The 13,463-nt window shown below is 49.5% G+C and overlaps 1 protein-coding gene across 1 annotated transcript in view; it reads left to right on the forward strand.

Moving 5' to 3' along the window:
* The first annotated feature begins 878 nt into the window (after positions 1 to 878).
* GPLD1 (glycosylphosphatidylinositol specific phospholipase D1) overlaps positions 879 to 13,463 on the forward strand; it is a 34,927-nt gene continuing 22,342 nt past the window's right edge. Inside the window, exons 1-8 of the mRNA XM_036273002.1 lie at positions 879 to 904; positions 1,553 to 1,635; positions 2,934 to 2,989; positions 6,051 to 6,129; positions 7,089 to 7,186; positions 8,264 to 8,374; positions 9,327 to 9,375; positions 11,944 to 11,998. Coding sequence (XP_036128895.1) covers positions 879 to 904; positions 1,553 to 1,635; positions 2,934 to 2,989; positions 6,051 to 6,129; positions 7,089 to 7,186; positions 8,264 to 8,374; positions 9,327 to 9,375; positions 11,944 to 11,998 — 557 coding nt within the window. The remainder of the gene's footprint in view (positions 905 to 1,552; positions 1,636 to 2,933; positions 2,990 to 6,050; positions 6,130 to 7,088; positions 7,187 to 8,263; positions 8,375 to 9,326; positions 9,376 to 11,943; positions 11,999 to 13,463) is intronic.

Consider the following 13,463-nt stretch of genomic DNA (forward strand, 5'->3'; position numbering starts at 1 on the left):
GGCCCCAAGCTCCAGAGCAGCTGGAAAGCTGCACCTCGAATGAGCTGGAAAACCAGCAGAGGAGTCCTGGGACCTGTGGGCTCACGTGAAGCCCTCTCTGCACTGTCTTGGGGTTGCTTCAGCTGATCATCATCTCACAGGGGAATGTCAGTTTGAGGCCAGTTCGTGTTTGTTTGAGAGCTGAAAATCTAAATGTCTACGTGAAATTTTCCATGAAAAAAATTGGCCTAAGTTTATAAAACACCCTGTTAGCCAAACAAAACAATCGGCTTGTGGTGTCTGGCCTCCACGCAGCCGGGCCTGCTGCCCCAAGGCAGGGCTTCGGGTTCTGGCCCAGTTTCTGCAGGTACCGAGGGAAGGTTAGAGGGAACTTGGCAGACACCAGGGTCTCAGATCATCCCATCTCCTAGTCTTCCCCCATTTGGCCAGCCTGAGGCTGAGCATCCTTTCCTCCCCCTCTTAGGATCTCTGTCCTTGCTTTTAAGGTATAACAAGCCTGAGCTGAGATCACCATTTCCACGAAGAATTTCACCTAACTTTTCCTACAGATTAAGTGCTGTAGATTGGATTCATGACAGGTATATTCTGAGCCCAGGGTTTTTGGAACCCTTGTTTCTCTGCCCTGCATCTGTCCCTCTGCTCCCACCCCAAGTGGGATGGGCATGTTGGCTTGGGCTGCAGGAATCTGGCTGTGCAGCAGGCCCGCACAGAGCTGTAGGGACAGGGTAAAGAGCAGGATTGGCTGCTCTTGAGTAACAGGTGTCGGTATCTGTTGCCTAACACTGAGCGAGAAGCCAGTCCCAGCTGATCATCGTAGGAGCTGCCCCAGCAAGGAGGTGCAGGGCCCGCGGAGCGGGAGGCTGAGGCAGCAGGGAAGGATGCACCGGCCATCAGCCCTAGTCAGGTGAGACAGCCAGTCCAGTGGTTCTCAGTGCAGACAGGTGAGGCTGGTTAATTTAAGAAGGCGAAGAATGCCCTGGCCAGTTTGGCTCAGCGGTTAAAGCGTCGGCCTGCGGTCCGGAGAGACCCGGGTTCGGTTCCCGCTAAGGGCACGTACTTCGGTTGCAGTTTGTCCCCGGCCCTGGTTGGTCGTGCGGGTGGCAGCCACTCGATGTGTCCCTTCACGTCGATGTTTCTCTCTCTCTCTCCCTTCCTCTCTCTCCCTCCCACTCTATCTGTACAAAAAATGGAAAAATATCCTCAGGTGAGGATAAAAAAAAAAAAAAAAAAAGAAGGCGAAGAATACTTGGAGACAACTTGGCTTGCATCTCGTACAAACGTCGCTTTAGAAATGCAGAGGGAGCCTCTGGAGGGAGATGGCAGGGCTCCCACCTGGAGGCACTTGGATTTCAGGTTCTCCCTTTTCTCTCCCAGGTGCAGTCTGTCTGCTGTACTGGCAGGCGATAATTTTTATAAACGAGGCTTGGTTTCTGTGTCAGTGATGCGCGTGCAGGAAAAGTGAGGGTCCGAGTGGGATTTGGGGCAGGTGTAGCAGGTGGGGTCAGTCCCAGCACCAGGGGGCACTGAGTGACCACAGCATATCTTCTTGCAGGTTCTGGTCTGGCCTGCTCATCACACTGGGCTCGCTGTGCCCTGGAGGCTCCCCGTGTGGCATTTCAACACACATAGAAATAGGTAAGAGCCGGACACTGGTCACGGTGTTCAGGACACCAAATCTATCAGAAAGGTTACGAGACTGGAATTTCATCCCTTGTGTTGATAACTAACCAGTTGATTATCAACTGCTGTGCTGGCCACCAGGCGCAGAGAGGAGGAGGCCAGGACTGGAGTTGTCCAGGTGTAGGGGTTGTTGGGGTGGGTTTGGTGGAGCGGTGGGAAGCTAGAGGGTCTTGGAGCTTCTGTGGGTGGGCAGAGTGAGGAGCTGGGGACACAGAGGCTCCAGGAGAGGAGTGAAGGGTGGAATACAGGGGAGTGAGGTATTTAATGTTGTTTTCCGTCTCCAAGTACATGTAAAGGGCCACATGTGGCCACGGAGTGGGTCCCTTGAGTCAGGGGCTTTAAAGGGGGCCAGCTTCAGGGAGTTGGCGTGGTCCCCGGCATTTCAGTTGCCTGGTGTGAAGACAGGAGTTAGGGAGAACTGGGGTACACTTAGCCGGTGCCCATGAGCTCAGGGTGAAGGCGGAGTCATCTGGATGTGGGTGACGGGGGAGCACCAGGTGTGGCTCTTGCATGACGTGGGTAGTAATGTGTTTTCACTCCTGGGAAATGAGCCACTTAGAGTAGTGGCTGTTTTCTTGTATGAATTTAAAAATTGGATGTGATTCACAATAGAAATAAGGTATCTCTTCACCAGGAATGCTCCTTTTCCGGTTGATTCTGAGAAGATTCGGGATGTGGGTGTCCTGTGTGGGTATGCGGGGGGGGGGGGGGGCAGAGTAGGGGGGGCAGGTGGCCTTCTGAGACTTGGTGGCCTTCTGAAGTAGTCGGGTGATGACAGCACGCCCTGGATCACGCTTCCTCCTCGAGTGTATCTACCTCAGCAGCCAGGGTGAGGTGAGGTGTGAGGTGGTCACACGATGGTGGAGACCTGTTTAGTGAGCTCGTTCCATGTGTCAGCCATTGCGCTTGTCACAGCACTTATTTTCTGTGACTCTCTCAGCACACTTGCAAGGTGGGCATTGTTGCTGACTTTAACGTAGGCGGGGACGAGGCCACAGGGCTGGTGAAGCAGGGCCTTTGAACCGTTGCCCAGACTGATGTGTAGTGTTGTTATGATCTTTATGTTAATGTCCCTGATATGGATATTGTCTGACTCTAGTCATGGCCACTGAAAATGACGAGTGAGTACAAAGTTAATTTTCATTCCCCTCTTCCTTCACAAGCACAACCATAACATTATTTTCCTTTGGAATGTCGGGAAGTTGAGTTTGCAGCTTACGGCTGGACTTGACGGAGCCTGTGTGTTCCCCCAGGGCACAGAGCGCTGGAGCTCCTGCAGCTGCAGGCTGGGCGCGTGGACTACAGAGAGGTACGTGTGGTCTTCCTCCTCGGCTCGCTTTCTTTCCTGGCTGCCAAGCAAAGACCCTAACAGATATTTAAATAGTAATTTTCAGAGCCAGAGCCATTTTTAAAAAAATCCTCACCTGAGGATATTTTTCTATTTATCTTCAGATAGAGTGGGAGGGAGAGAGAAACATCGACCCGAGAAAGACACACTGGCTCGTTGCCTCCTGCACGACCCCGACCAGGGCCGGGGACGAACCCCAACCGAGGTGCATGCCCTTGGCCGGAATTGAACCCGGGCTGATGCTTGAACTGCTGAGGACTTATCTAAGCTCAGCCATGGATTTTCCACTTCTTGTTAGTGTGCTGCATACAAATTGCATCACCACCCAGACTTTCCTCAGAAGTGTCCTCTGAGTTGCTTCCGGCTCCACCTGCCTGTCTGGGTCTCACTGTGTGGGCTCACCTCCCCCTTCCTCAAGTCCCGTATCTGGCCCGCCCCGCCCCGCCGTTCCTCCTTCTATGGCTAAAGGATACTTTGTGACAAGCACAATTCTTTTTTTAAATAGGTTTTTATATGTTTTTTGTTTGTTTGTTTTTGTTTTATTCTGAGAGACAAAGGAAAGAGAGAGAGATAGAAGCATTGATGTGAGAGAGAACATCGATCGGCCACTGCCTCCTGCGCGCCCCCCACTGGGGGTTCAACCCACAACCTGGGCATGTGTCCTGACTGGGAATCGAACCAGCGACCTCTTGGTGCAGGGGTTGACGCTCAACCACTGAGCAACACCAGCTGGGCATTACTTGACCTTTTATAATGTTATCATTCAACCCCTTTTTAAAAAGGGTGATTGAGCCCTGGCCAGTTTGGGTCAGCAGTTAGAGCATCAGCCTCAGTTCCCACTGAGGGCACGTACCTTGGTTGCAGTTTGTCCCTGGCCCAGGTTGGGGTGGTGTGGGTGGCAGCCAGTTGATGTGTCTCCCTCATATTAATGTTTCTCTCTTTTCCTCTCTCTCTCTCTCCCTCCCACTCTATCTGAAGATAAATGCAAAGAAAAATAATTAAAAATGGGTGATTGATTTTTTTATTTCCATATGTGGGAATCTTTGCAGATTTTTCCTTCCTACCAAAGCCTGCTTTCTGGTGACCTCTGGGCTCATTGGTACAGTTTGGTGAAATGCTGCAGAGGTCATGACCTGGAGGGGTGGGCTGGCTGCACAGACGGACCCCCACAGGCTGGCAACATCTTGGCCAGCTCTGCAGAGTTTGGTTGGTTCTGTGATTTTTATTTTGTTAAAACATTCAGAGGTGCTGGCTCTTTAAAGATTTTGACCCAGCTGCTGTGGCTCAGTGGATTGAGCGCCCTCCCATGGACTAAGAGGTCCTGGTTCGATTCCGGTCGGGGCACATGCCTGGGTTGCAGTTCGATCCCCAGTAGGGGGTGTGCAGGAGGCAGCCAATCGATGTTTCTCTCTTATCGATGTTTCTATCTCTCTCTCCCTTTCTCTCTCTCTAAAAAGTCAATAAAAATGTATTTTTAAAAAAGCTTTAAAGAAAAAAGATTTTGACTTAATGCTAAACAACTTAATAAGGGACCAATGTGTGAAGCTGAGAAACCAGTTTATCAGTTGCCGGGAACTATAGGGACCACCTAGGCCTCTGCCCTGAGGACCCCTTTCTAAAGAACAAATGGAATGTGGTTGCTAACCAGGAGGCCAGAGCATTGCGGTCACCTGGCTGGTCTGGTCCTCTCCCTGCTCTGCCCTCCCTGCCCAGGGAACAGGTTTCATCTTTTCTGATTAGGAAACTGATAACTCATTGTAAGAAAACATTCTCAGAGATAACCGATGTTATCATTTTGCTTTATATGTTTCCAGGCATTTTCCTATATTTATTAGCACTTTTTTTTTCCCCAAGAAAAAAGGCTTACACTGCACACACTGTTTGGTAACTCGCTTTTTGTATTTAACCTACAGAGATCTTTCCATGTCACTGGAATTCTTCAGAAGAATTTCTAACAGTGACATGTTTTCCTGTTACCCAAAACATGCCATAATTTATTCAACTAATTCCCCATTTTACTTTCTATTTTGAAAAAATTTAAAATGAATGGTCAAAATAGACATGTCAGTCTCGCATGCCTTTTCCTGGTTCCTCGTGATTAGATTCTGCTGCAGCTGTTTTTTTTTTTATCCTCACCCGAGGACAGTTTTGCATTTATCCTCAGATAGAGCGGGGGGGGGGGGGGGGGGGGCGGGCACATCGACGTGAAAGGGACACATCGAGTGGTTGCCACCCACACGACTCCAACCAGGGCCAGGGACAAACTGCAACTGAGGTACATGCCCTTAGCGGGAACCAAAAATGGGTCTCTCCGGTCTGCGGGCTGACGCTCTAACCACTGAGCAAATCCGGCCTGGACTTTTGGTGAAAATTTTTACTTCCACAAAACGGACACTCTGAACTCTGCCTGTGGACACCTGGGCTCCACACCTGTGCTGCGGGAAACCACGCCCTTCCTAGCAGCTGGCGAGGCCAAGGGGACCTGGGCTCCACGTGGAGGCTGGGGGCCAGCTTCGTTTTCCAGACTGTCTAGGGACCCTGGGTCCCCCACAGGACAGGGCGGAACGGCGTGAGCCAGTCTTCGAGGGAGGACACTGCGAACCTCCACACCTGCTGCCATGTCCTTGTGAAAAGGAAGCAGGTGTCCTTACCCTCCCAGAGCCTAAAGGACAGGCTTATAAATTGACATGCGTGTACATGTGTGCGTATATCATATATGTGTGTGTGTCTGCATTTTTCTCACTTCACTGAGTTTCACTGCATCCTTGAAAATCTTGCCACAGCCCAGCTCTGGGTCCTGAGAGAGCCCTGGGCCACGCGCTGTGCGGGCGGAGGGAGGCAGGAGGAGGGAGGTCCTGGGTGGCGGTGCTTTCCGCTGAGCCACGTTCGGCAGGAAGGAGCCTGACGCTGCACGCGGGGGTCCTGTGTTGGGTTACGTGGACTTTGTTTGCTTCTGCCCTGTGGTCCTCACCTCCTGTCTGTCGGTGGCCCTGCCCTGATCTCTGCATTTCCTGCTCCCCAGCTGCTGCTGGAACACCGGGATGCGTACCAGGCTGGCACCGTGTTCCCCGACGCCTTCTACCCCAGCATCTGCGAAACAGGTGGGGGAAGGCTTGCAGGTCTGTGACGCACCTTTACCTGGTCAGCAGGGTTCACTTTGACTTAAAAACATACAGCACATTACACTTTCCACTCCTGCTGGTCTGTGACTTGGTTTACGGCATTGCATTTTCAACGTGACCAGAACGTACCTGCTTCAGTACAGAAATTCTGAACACGTGAACCCACTTTTCTACTGGGAGGCAGAAGGGAAAACATTTTGAACGAGATGAACGGCCTGAGCTGGCTTCTTCTGTGTTGAGTGTTAGCAGTGACCTTGGCAAAGTCCTTTTCAAGCAGAGTTGGTTTCTGTGCCTGCAACCTGGTCGTCTTGGGCTTGACCTGGTTGTTCTGCACGGATGGGGGTTATCGTGTCCCATGCCATGCAAAGCCAAGGCAGTGTCATGGGTTGTGTCTGTGTGGCTCCGGTGGGACACAGAGGCATCCGCAGATGTCATTGGAGGGGGCTTTAGTAAGCCGACAGGATGACTGTGCGGGCGGTGGCAGGAGGCAGCCACTGTGGAACAGAGGAGCCAGGCAGGCTGCGTGGAGAGGGCCACGCAGTGGGGCCGGACCTCAGTTGGGGCCGCACCAGCCCACTGTGACCCACGGATGGATGGGGAGCTGGGCGAGTCAGGACCCAGCCTCTCCCCACTTCAGAGCCTTGGAGCATCTCTCTGTGCTTTCAGGGAGGTGGACAGCGGTGGTCACAATATTTCAAGTGAACACACACAGTTCACCTCCGTAGCTTTAGGGCCCAGATCTGTGCTAGGACAGACGCTGTGAGCTTGGGGTCTCTTGTCTCTCCCAGCACTTCCCTCTAGAGACTTCCTGTGAATCCACAGAAGAAACCACGAGCCTTGGAGGGGAGGTGGAAGGAGCAGTGCCCGGGCGGGTTGGAGGGTTTGGCCGGGAGCCGCCTCCTCGAGGAAGAGCCCTGAGCGCTGCTTTGTTCTTTCAGGGCGATTCCACGACGTGTCCGAGAGCACGCACTGGACCCCCTTCCTCAGCGCCAGCGTCCATTACATTCGGGAGAACTACCCCCAGCCCTGGGGGAAGGTAGGCCGGCCTCTCATCCTAAAACTGCAGGTCCGGCCCTGGCTGGCTTGGCTCAGCGGTTAGAGCACCAGCCCAGGGACTGGAGGGTCATGGGTTCGATTTCTGGTCAAGGGCATGTACCTGGGTTGCAGGTTTGATCCCCAGGCTCAGTCTGGGTTGTGCAGGAGGCAACCAGTCAATGTGTTTCTCTCACATCAATGTTTCTCTCTCTCCCTCTCTCCCTTTCACTCTATCTAAAAATCAATGGAAAAATATCCTCGGGTGAGGAGTAACCAAAAAAAAAATCAAGTCCTATTTCTGCACTTGTGTTGACTTCATTTGCCACCCCTCCCCCTCTGTGAGGGTCACTGACCACTGTGACTTTATGCCAGGCAGCAACCAGGAGATCCCGGTTATGATGTAAAGAAATTATTTTTATTTTTTAATTAATTAATTTTTTTATCCTCATCTGAGGACATTTTTGCATTTATTTTCAGATAGAGCGGGAAGGAGAGAGGGGGGAAGAGAAGGCGAGAAACATCGATGTGAGAGAGACACATTGACTGGTTGCCACCCACACGACCCCAACCTGGGCCGGGGACAAACCACAACCAAGGTTCGTGCCCCCCCTTTTTTTTAACCCTCACCCAAGGACTTTTTTCCATATTTTGTTCAGATAGAGGTGTGGAGGGGGGGAGAAACATCAATGGGAAAGGGCACATCGAGTGGCTGCCACCTGCATGACCCAACCAGGGCCGGGGACAAACTGCAACTGTGGTACATGCCCTTAGCGGGAACCGAACCCAGGTCTCTCTGGACCGCAGGCCAACGCTCTAACCGCTGAGCCACACTGGCCAAGGTGAAGAAATTATTTTTAAAGTTTGGGGTATGTCACTTAGTCGTTTTGTCTAATACTGATTAATCTGAAAACACTTCCAAGGCACGTAAAACATGCCCGAAGTCCTTTGTGGTTTTTGATAACTAGACAGTGATTTTTTATTGTGTCAGTAACAGAAATAAATGCATATGTGTTAAAACGTCCTGTAGGATTGTTGTGGAGTAACCCAAACTCACGACTCTGCTTTGTTGACATGTCAGGACACTGAGAAGCTGGTTGCCTTTCTGTTTGGGATCACCTCTCACATGGTTGCAGACGTCAGCTGGCACAGCCTGGGCATCGAGCAGGGGTTCCTGAGGACAATGGCAGCCGTGAGTCCCTGTGGTGGGGTTAATGACCTCATGGGCGTGAACCCGTCATTTTCAAAAAAAAGGAAAACATCAGGTTATTCACATGTTATGTGGAAAGAAGGCTTGTTGCCCAGAGAGTGTTTGGCGGATTTCTATCGTCACATCCTTGCCACCTGGGTGAGCTCTTGCACGTGGCAGAGCAGCTGGTGGGCACTGACGGCTCAGCGGATGCAAGGTCTTGTGTTCATCACAGTGTTTGAGAAATTCTATGTTTTAGTCAAGCTGTGTATCTTAAAAAAAAAAAAAAATGCTCCATCCGCTGAGCCAAACAGGTCAGGGCAAAAAAAAAATTTTTTTTATTGATCTTTAGAGAGAGAGGAAGGGAGAGAGAGAGAGAGAAACATCGATGAGAGAGAACATCAATTGGCCGCCTCCTGCATGCCACCCACTGGGGATTTGGCCCACAACCTGGGACGTGCCCTGACCGGGAATTGAACCAGTGACCTCTTGGTGCAGGGTCAACGCTCAACCACTGAGCCACACCGGCCAGGCCAAGCTGTGTATCTTAGTAATCTTGCATAAAACATATACCTACTACTTGGTTCTGTTTAAAGGTAATAGTACCATGTGTTTTGGGCTTTTTCCCCCCCTTTTTAATTTTCTGTGTGAAAATGCCATATCCCCAAGGTGACATTGTGATCTTACCTGTTGACTTAGCTTCTGGGAGTCCCATGGTCCTTCATTCATCGATGTTGATAGATTTTTTGAGACGCGTGAATGGGACTCACTGGAGGTTGTGTGGGCATCTTGCCGAGCTGAGCACACAGCTGCCATGTGATTTCCTCACAGACAGAAGAATAAAACTAATGTCTCTGAATGTTGAGCTTGCTTTCTAAGCCCGATCAGCAGTCTGCTTGCGCTCGGGGAAGGAGTTGGCCGCGCTGTGAGACTGCGATGCTCTCTCCCCGCCCAGGTGGACTTCCACAGCTCCTATTCCGAGGCGCACTCAGCTGGAGACTTCGGTACGGTGCATTTCCATCTGCCAAGTTTGCGTTTGTGGTGCTTACGTTTTACATGCAATGACGTCACTACCTAAATATGTATTTTAAAAAATCCTGTCTTGCTGGTAGTGTATACTGACTGCTTTCTGTTTTAATGTGCGATTCACTGAGTGCAGGCATACCTAATTTAACAGAGATGCGCTTCTGAAAAATGTGTATGTGTATTTTTTGTAAAAAAAAAAAAAAAATCACATTTTATTGACTTGGGTCATAATTTTAGAAATACTTTTAAATCACCCTGGCCAGTTTGGCTCAGCGGTTGGAGCGTCAGCCTGTGGTCCAGAGAGACCTGGGTTCAGTTCCTGCTAAGGGCACGTACCTCAGTTGCAGTTTGGCCCTGGCCCTGGTTGGGTTGTGCAGGTGGCAACCACTCGATGTGTCCCTTTCACGTTGATGTTTCTCTCTCTCTCTCCCTCCCACTCCATCTGAACAAAATATCGAAAAATATCCTCGGGTGAGGATAAAAAATTAAAAAAAGAAGTACTTTTATTTTATTTTTATTTATTTTTTTAATTGTATTTTTGTTACAGATGTTTCTCCTTTTTTACCCCATTGACACCCTCCTCCCCATCCCCCCTGCCCCGTCCGCGGCTTTGTTGTCCATGTCCATTGGTTATGCATACATGCATATAAGTTCTGTGGTTTATCTCGTCCCTCCCCGCACCACCCTCTCTTCTGAGGGTTGTCAGTGTACCCTACTTCTGTGTTTCTGGGTCTACCCTATTCCTCAGACTGTTATGTTCATTATATTCCATATATAAGTGAGATCATGTGGCATTTGTCTTTTTCTGCTTGTCTTGTTTCACTTAGGATAATACTTTCCAGGTCCCTCCATGTCGTCTCAAAGGATAAAAGATTCTTCTTTCTTACAGCTGCATAGTACTCCATTGTATATATGCACCACTACTTTTTTATCCATTCGTCTACTGATGGACACTTGGGCTGTTTCCAGATCTTAGCTATTATAATTAGTGTTGCTATGAACATGGGGGTACATATATTCTTTTTGATTGGTATTTCAGGCTTCTTAGGGTATATTCCTAGAAGTGGGATCACTGGGTCAAATGGAAGTTCAATTTTTAATTTTTTGAGGTAACACCATATTGTTTTCCATAGTGGCTGCACCAGTCTGCAGTCCCACCAGCAGTGTACTAGAGTCCCCTTTTCTCCACACCCTCGCCAACACTTGTTTGATGATTTGTTGATGGTGGCCATTCTGACAGGTGTGAGGTGATACCTCATAGTTATTTTAATTTGCATCTCTCTGATGATTAGTGATGTTGAGCATTTCTTCATATGTCTCTTGGCCATTTGTATGTCCTGTTTGGAGAGGTGTCTATTCAGCTCCTCTGCCCATTTTTTAATTGGGTTCTTTGTCTTCCTTTTGTTGAGTTGTATGAGCACTCTACATATTTTGGAAATTAACCCCTTATCTGATGTATCATTGGCAATGATGTTCTCCCATACAGTGGGTTGCCTTTCCATTTTGATGGTTGTTTCTTTTGCTGTGCAGAAGCTTTTGAGTGTGATGTAGTCCCATGTGTTCATTTTTCCCTTTGTTTCTGTTGCCTTGGGTGATGTATCAGTGAAAATTCTGCGTATGATGTCCAAAATTTTGTTGCCTACATTTATTCTAGAATTTTTATGGATTAACAGGTCACATTTAAGTCTTTTATCCATTTTGAGTTTATTTTTGTGTATGATGTAAGTTGATGGTCTAGTTTCATTTTTTTGCATGTAGCTGTCCAATTTTCCCAACACCATTTATTAAAGAGGCTGTCTTGACTCCACTGTATGCTCTTGCCACCTTTGTCAAATATTAATTGATCATATTGCCTTGGGTCCATTTCTGGGTTCTGTATTCTGTTCCACTGGTCTATATGCCTGTTCTTGTAAGAAGTACTTTTAAATCAAATAGAACTTCATGACCTAGTGTCTACTAAGGATTAGCTTTAAATTGGTAACTGCCACCTTTTCCCTAGAGTAAATTACCTTAAAATACTCACACTGGCTAGGGTGGTGCTCATTTATAAGAATGCTCGTGACCCATCTTTCCTTAAAGTAAAAAGCACTTTGGATATATGAGTGATTTTTTTTTTTCTCAACTCATGTTTTACTGGCTAAGATTTTATTTTTGTTTAAAAAAAATTTTTTTTTTCTCTATTGACTTTACAGAGAGAGGAAGGGAGAGGGGGAGAGAGACAGAAACATCAATGAGAGAGAACATCAACTGGCCGCCTCCTGCATGCCCCCCACTGGGGATCAGGCCCACAACCTGGGCATGTGCCCTGACTGGGAATTGAACCAGCAACCCCTTGGTGCATGGGTCGACGCTCATTCTCAACCACTGAACCACACTGTCCAGGCACTAGCTAAGACATGCTATATGTAGAACAACTGAACAGAAACGTGTAACAGTCGCACACACATGTAACAGGCTCAAGAACTAAGGACTTGGGTTGCACACTCATGTGGAGAGGCTGCTCCGTGTATCCTGATCTCCCCGTGTGGATCTTCTTCCCCCCACAGGTGGCGACGTGCTGAGCCAGTTCGAGTTTAATTTTAATTACCTCGCGCGGCACTGGTAAGAGCAGCGGACACCCGACAGGTGGTGTCTGAACAGCATTCAGGAGCCCGACCCCCTTCCCTAGAAAATATGACTCACCATGTGCTAGGGGTCTTCTGCTTTGTCAGCTTTGAAGAATCCAACTGCAGATTAGACAGTATGAATAGACCCTTAAAGAATTTGTGAGTTATTTCAAACACAGAAAAGAATGCGTATGTATAGATAAGAGAATATGTGCCCCGTGTAGCTGCCCCAGTTGGAACAGCAGAGCAACCCGTGTCTCAGGAGCTGTCAGACAGTCTTACTGTTTCTTTTCTTAATTTTATTTTAGAGAGAGCAAGGGAGAGGGAGAGAGAACATCGATTGGCCGCCTCCTGCATGCCCCCCACTGGGGATCGGGCCCACAACCTGGGCATGTGCCCTGACTGGGAATCAAACTGGCAACATCCTGGTGCAGGGTCGACGCTCAACCACTGAGCCTCACTGGCTAGGTTTAGTATTCCTTTTAATCAGGTCAGTCTGTCAATCACTGAGAGAAGTCTGTTTAAAATCTCCCCACGATGTGGGTTTTTTCCATTTCTCCATGTGGTTCTGTCATATTGGGGCTTAAAAATGCATTGTTGGGAACATTCAAGTTTCAGAATCTTTTGTTTTCCTGGCAAGTTGAACCTTTTATCGTGATGGTGGTGACCTTGATCTCCAACGGTGCTTGTTGCCTCCAAGTCCGCTTTATCAGATGTAACTGCAGCTACTATGTGGTCACACGGTTTTGTTTTTTCTTTGTTTACAAAGCAGTCAGAAGGGGATGTAGTGTGTCCCTGAGTCCCAGCCCTGAGGGTAGAGGGCTGTGTTGGGAGGATGCCTACAGACCAAGAAGAAGGGGGAACTCGAGGGAGGCAGTTGCCCACACCTGTCCCTGGTCCAGCTGCCGCAAAATTCAGGGAGGCCCAGAAACGGCAAGTCAATCCTAGGCTTACTGAGGCCTTGGGTACCCCAGGAAGGGGCAGTGGCAGCAGCAGCTTGGGGCTCCCTCTCACTCCACACTCGGGGCCTTCTGCACTGGATCAGAGGCCCATCGCCAGGGGCGCAGGTCGGGTCTGACCGTTTTGGCCGTGCCCTGTGGGGCCGAGCCCCTGGAGGCTGGAGTCACAGCTGGTTTCTGCAGAGGCCTGTCTTCCCGGCAGGCTGCTGAGCCACTTCTGACCTGGGACCACATGAAGTTATGTTCAGCCTTGAAGTTTTCCTGAATCACAGATAGCCTGGATGCAGGACAGGGTCTGTGTGGCAGAGTAGTGAGAAGTTCCCATTCTGGGGGGGAGTTCCTCCCTCATTCCATCGCTCACCTACAGACAGGAGCCCCTCTGCTGCCCTGTTCATATGCTGCGTTTGTTTCTCGCTGACACTCTGTAGAGGTGTAGGCTTTAGGGCGGTCTCCTCTGCGGTGGTCCACGTCAGAGTTCCCACGTGTCACCTCCTGTCTCCT

Source organism: Molossus molossus, unplaced genomic scaffold (genome assembly GCF_014108415.1).
Source record: "Molossus molossus isolate mMolMol1 unplaced genomic scaffold, mMolMol1.p scaffold_m16_p_20, whole genome shotgun sequence".
NCBI lineage: Eukaryota > Metazoa > Chordata > Mammalia > Chiroptera > Molossidae > Molossus > Molossus molossus.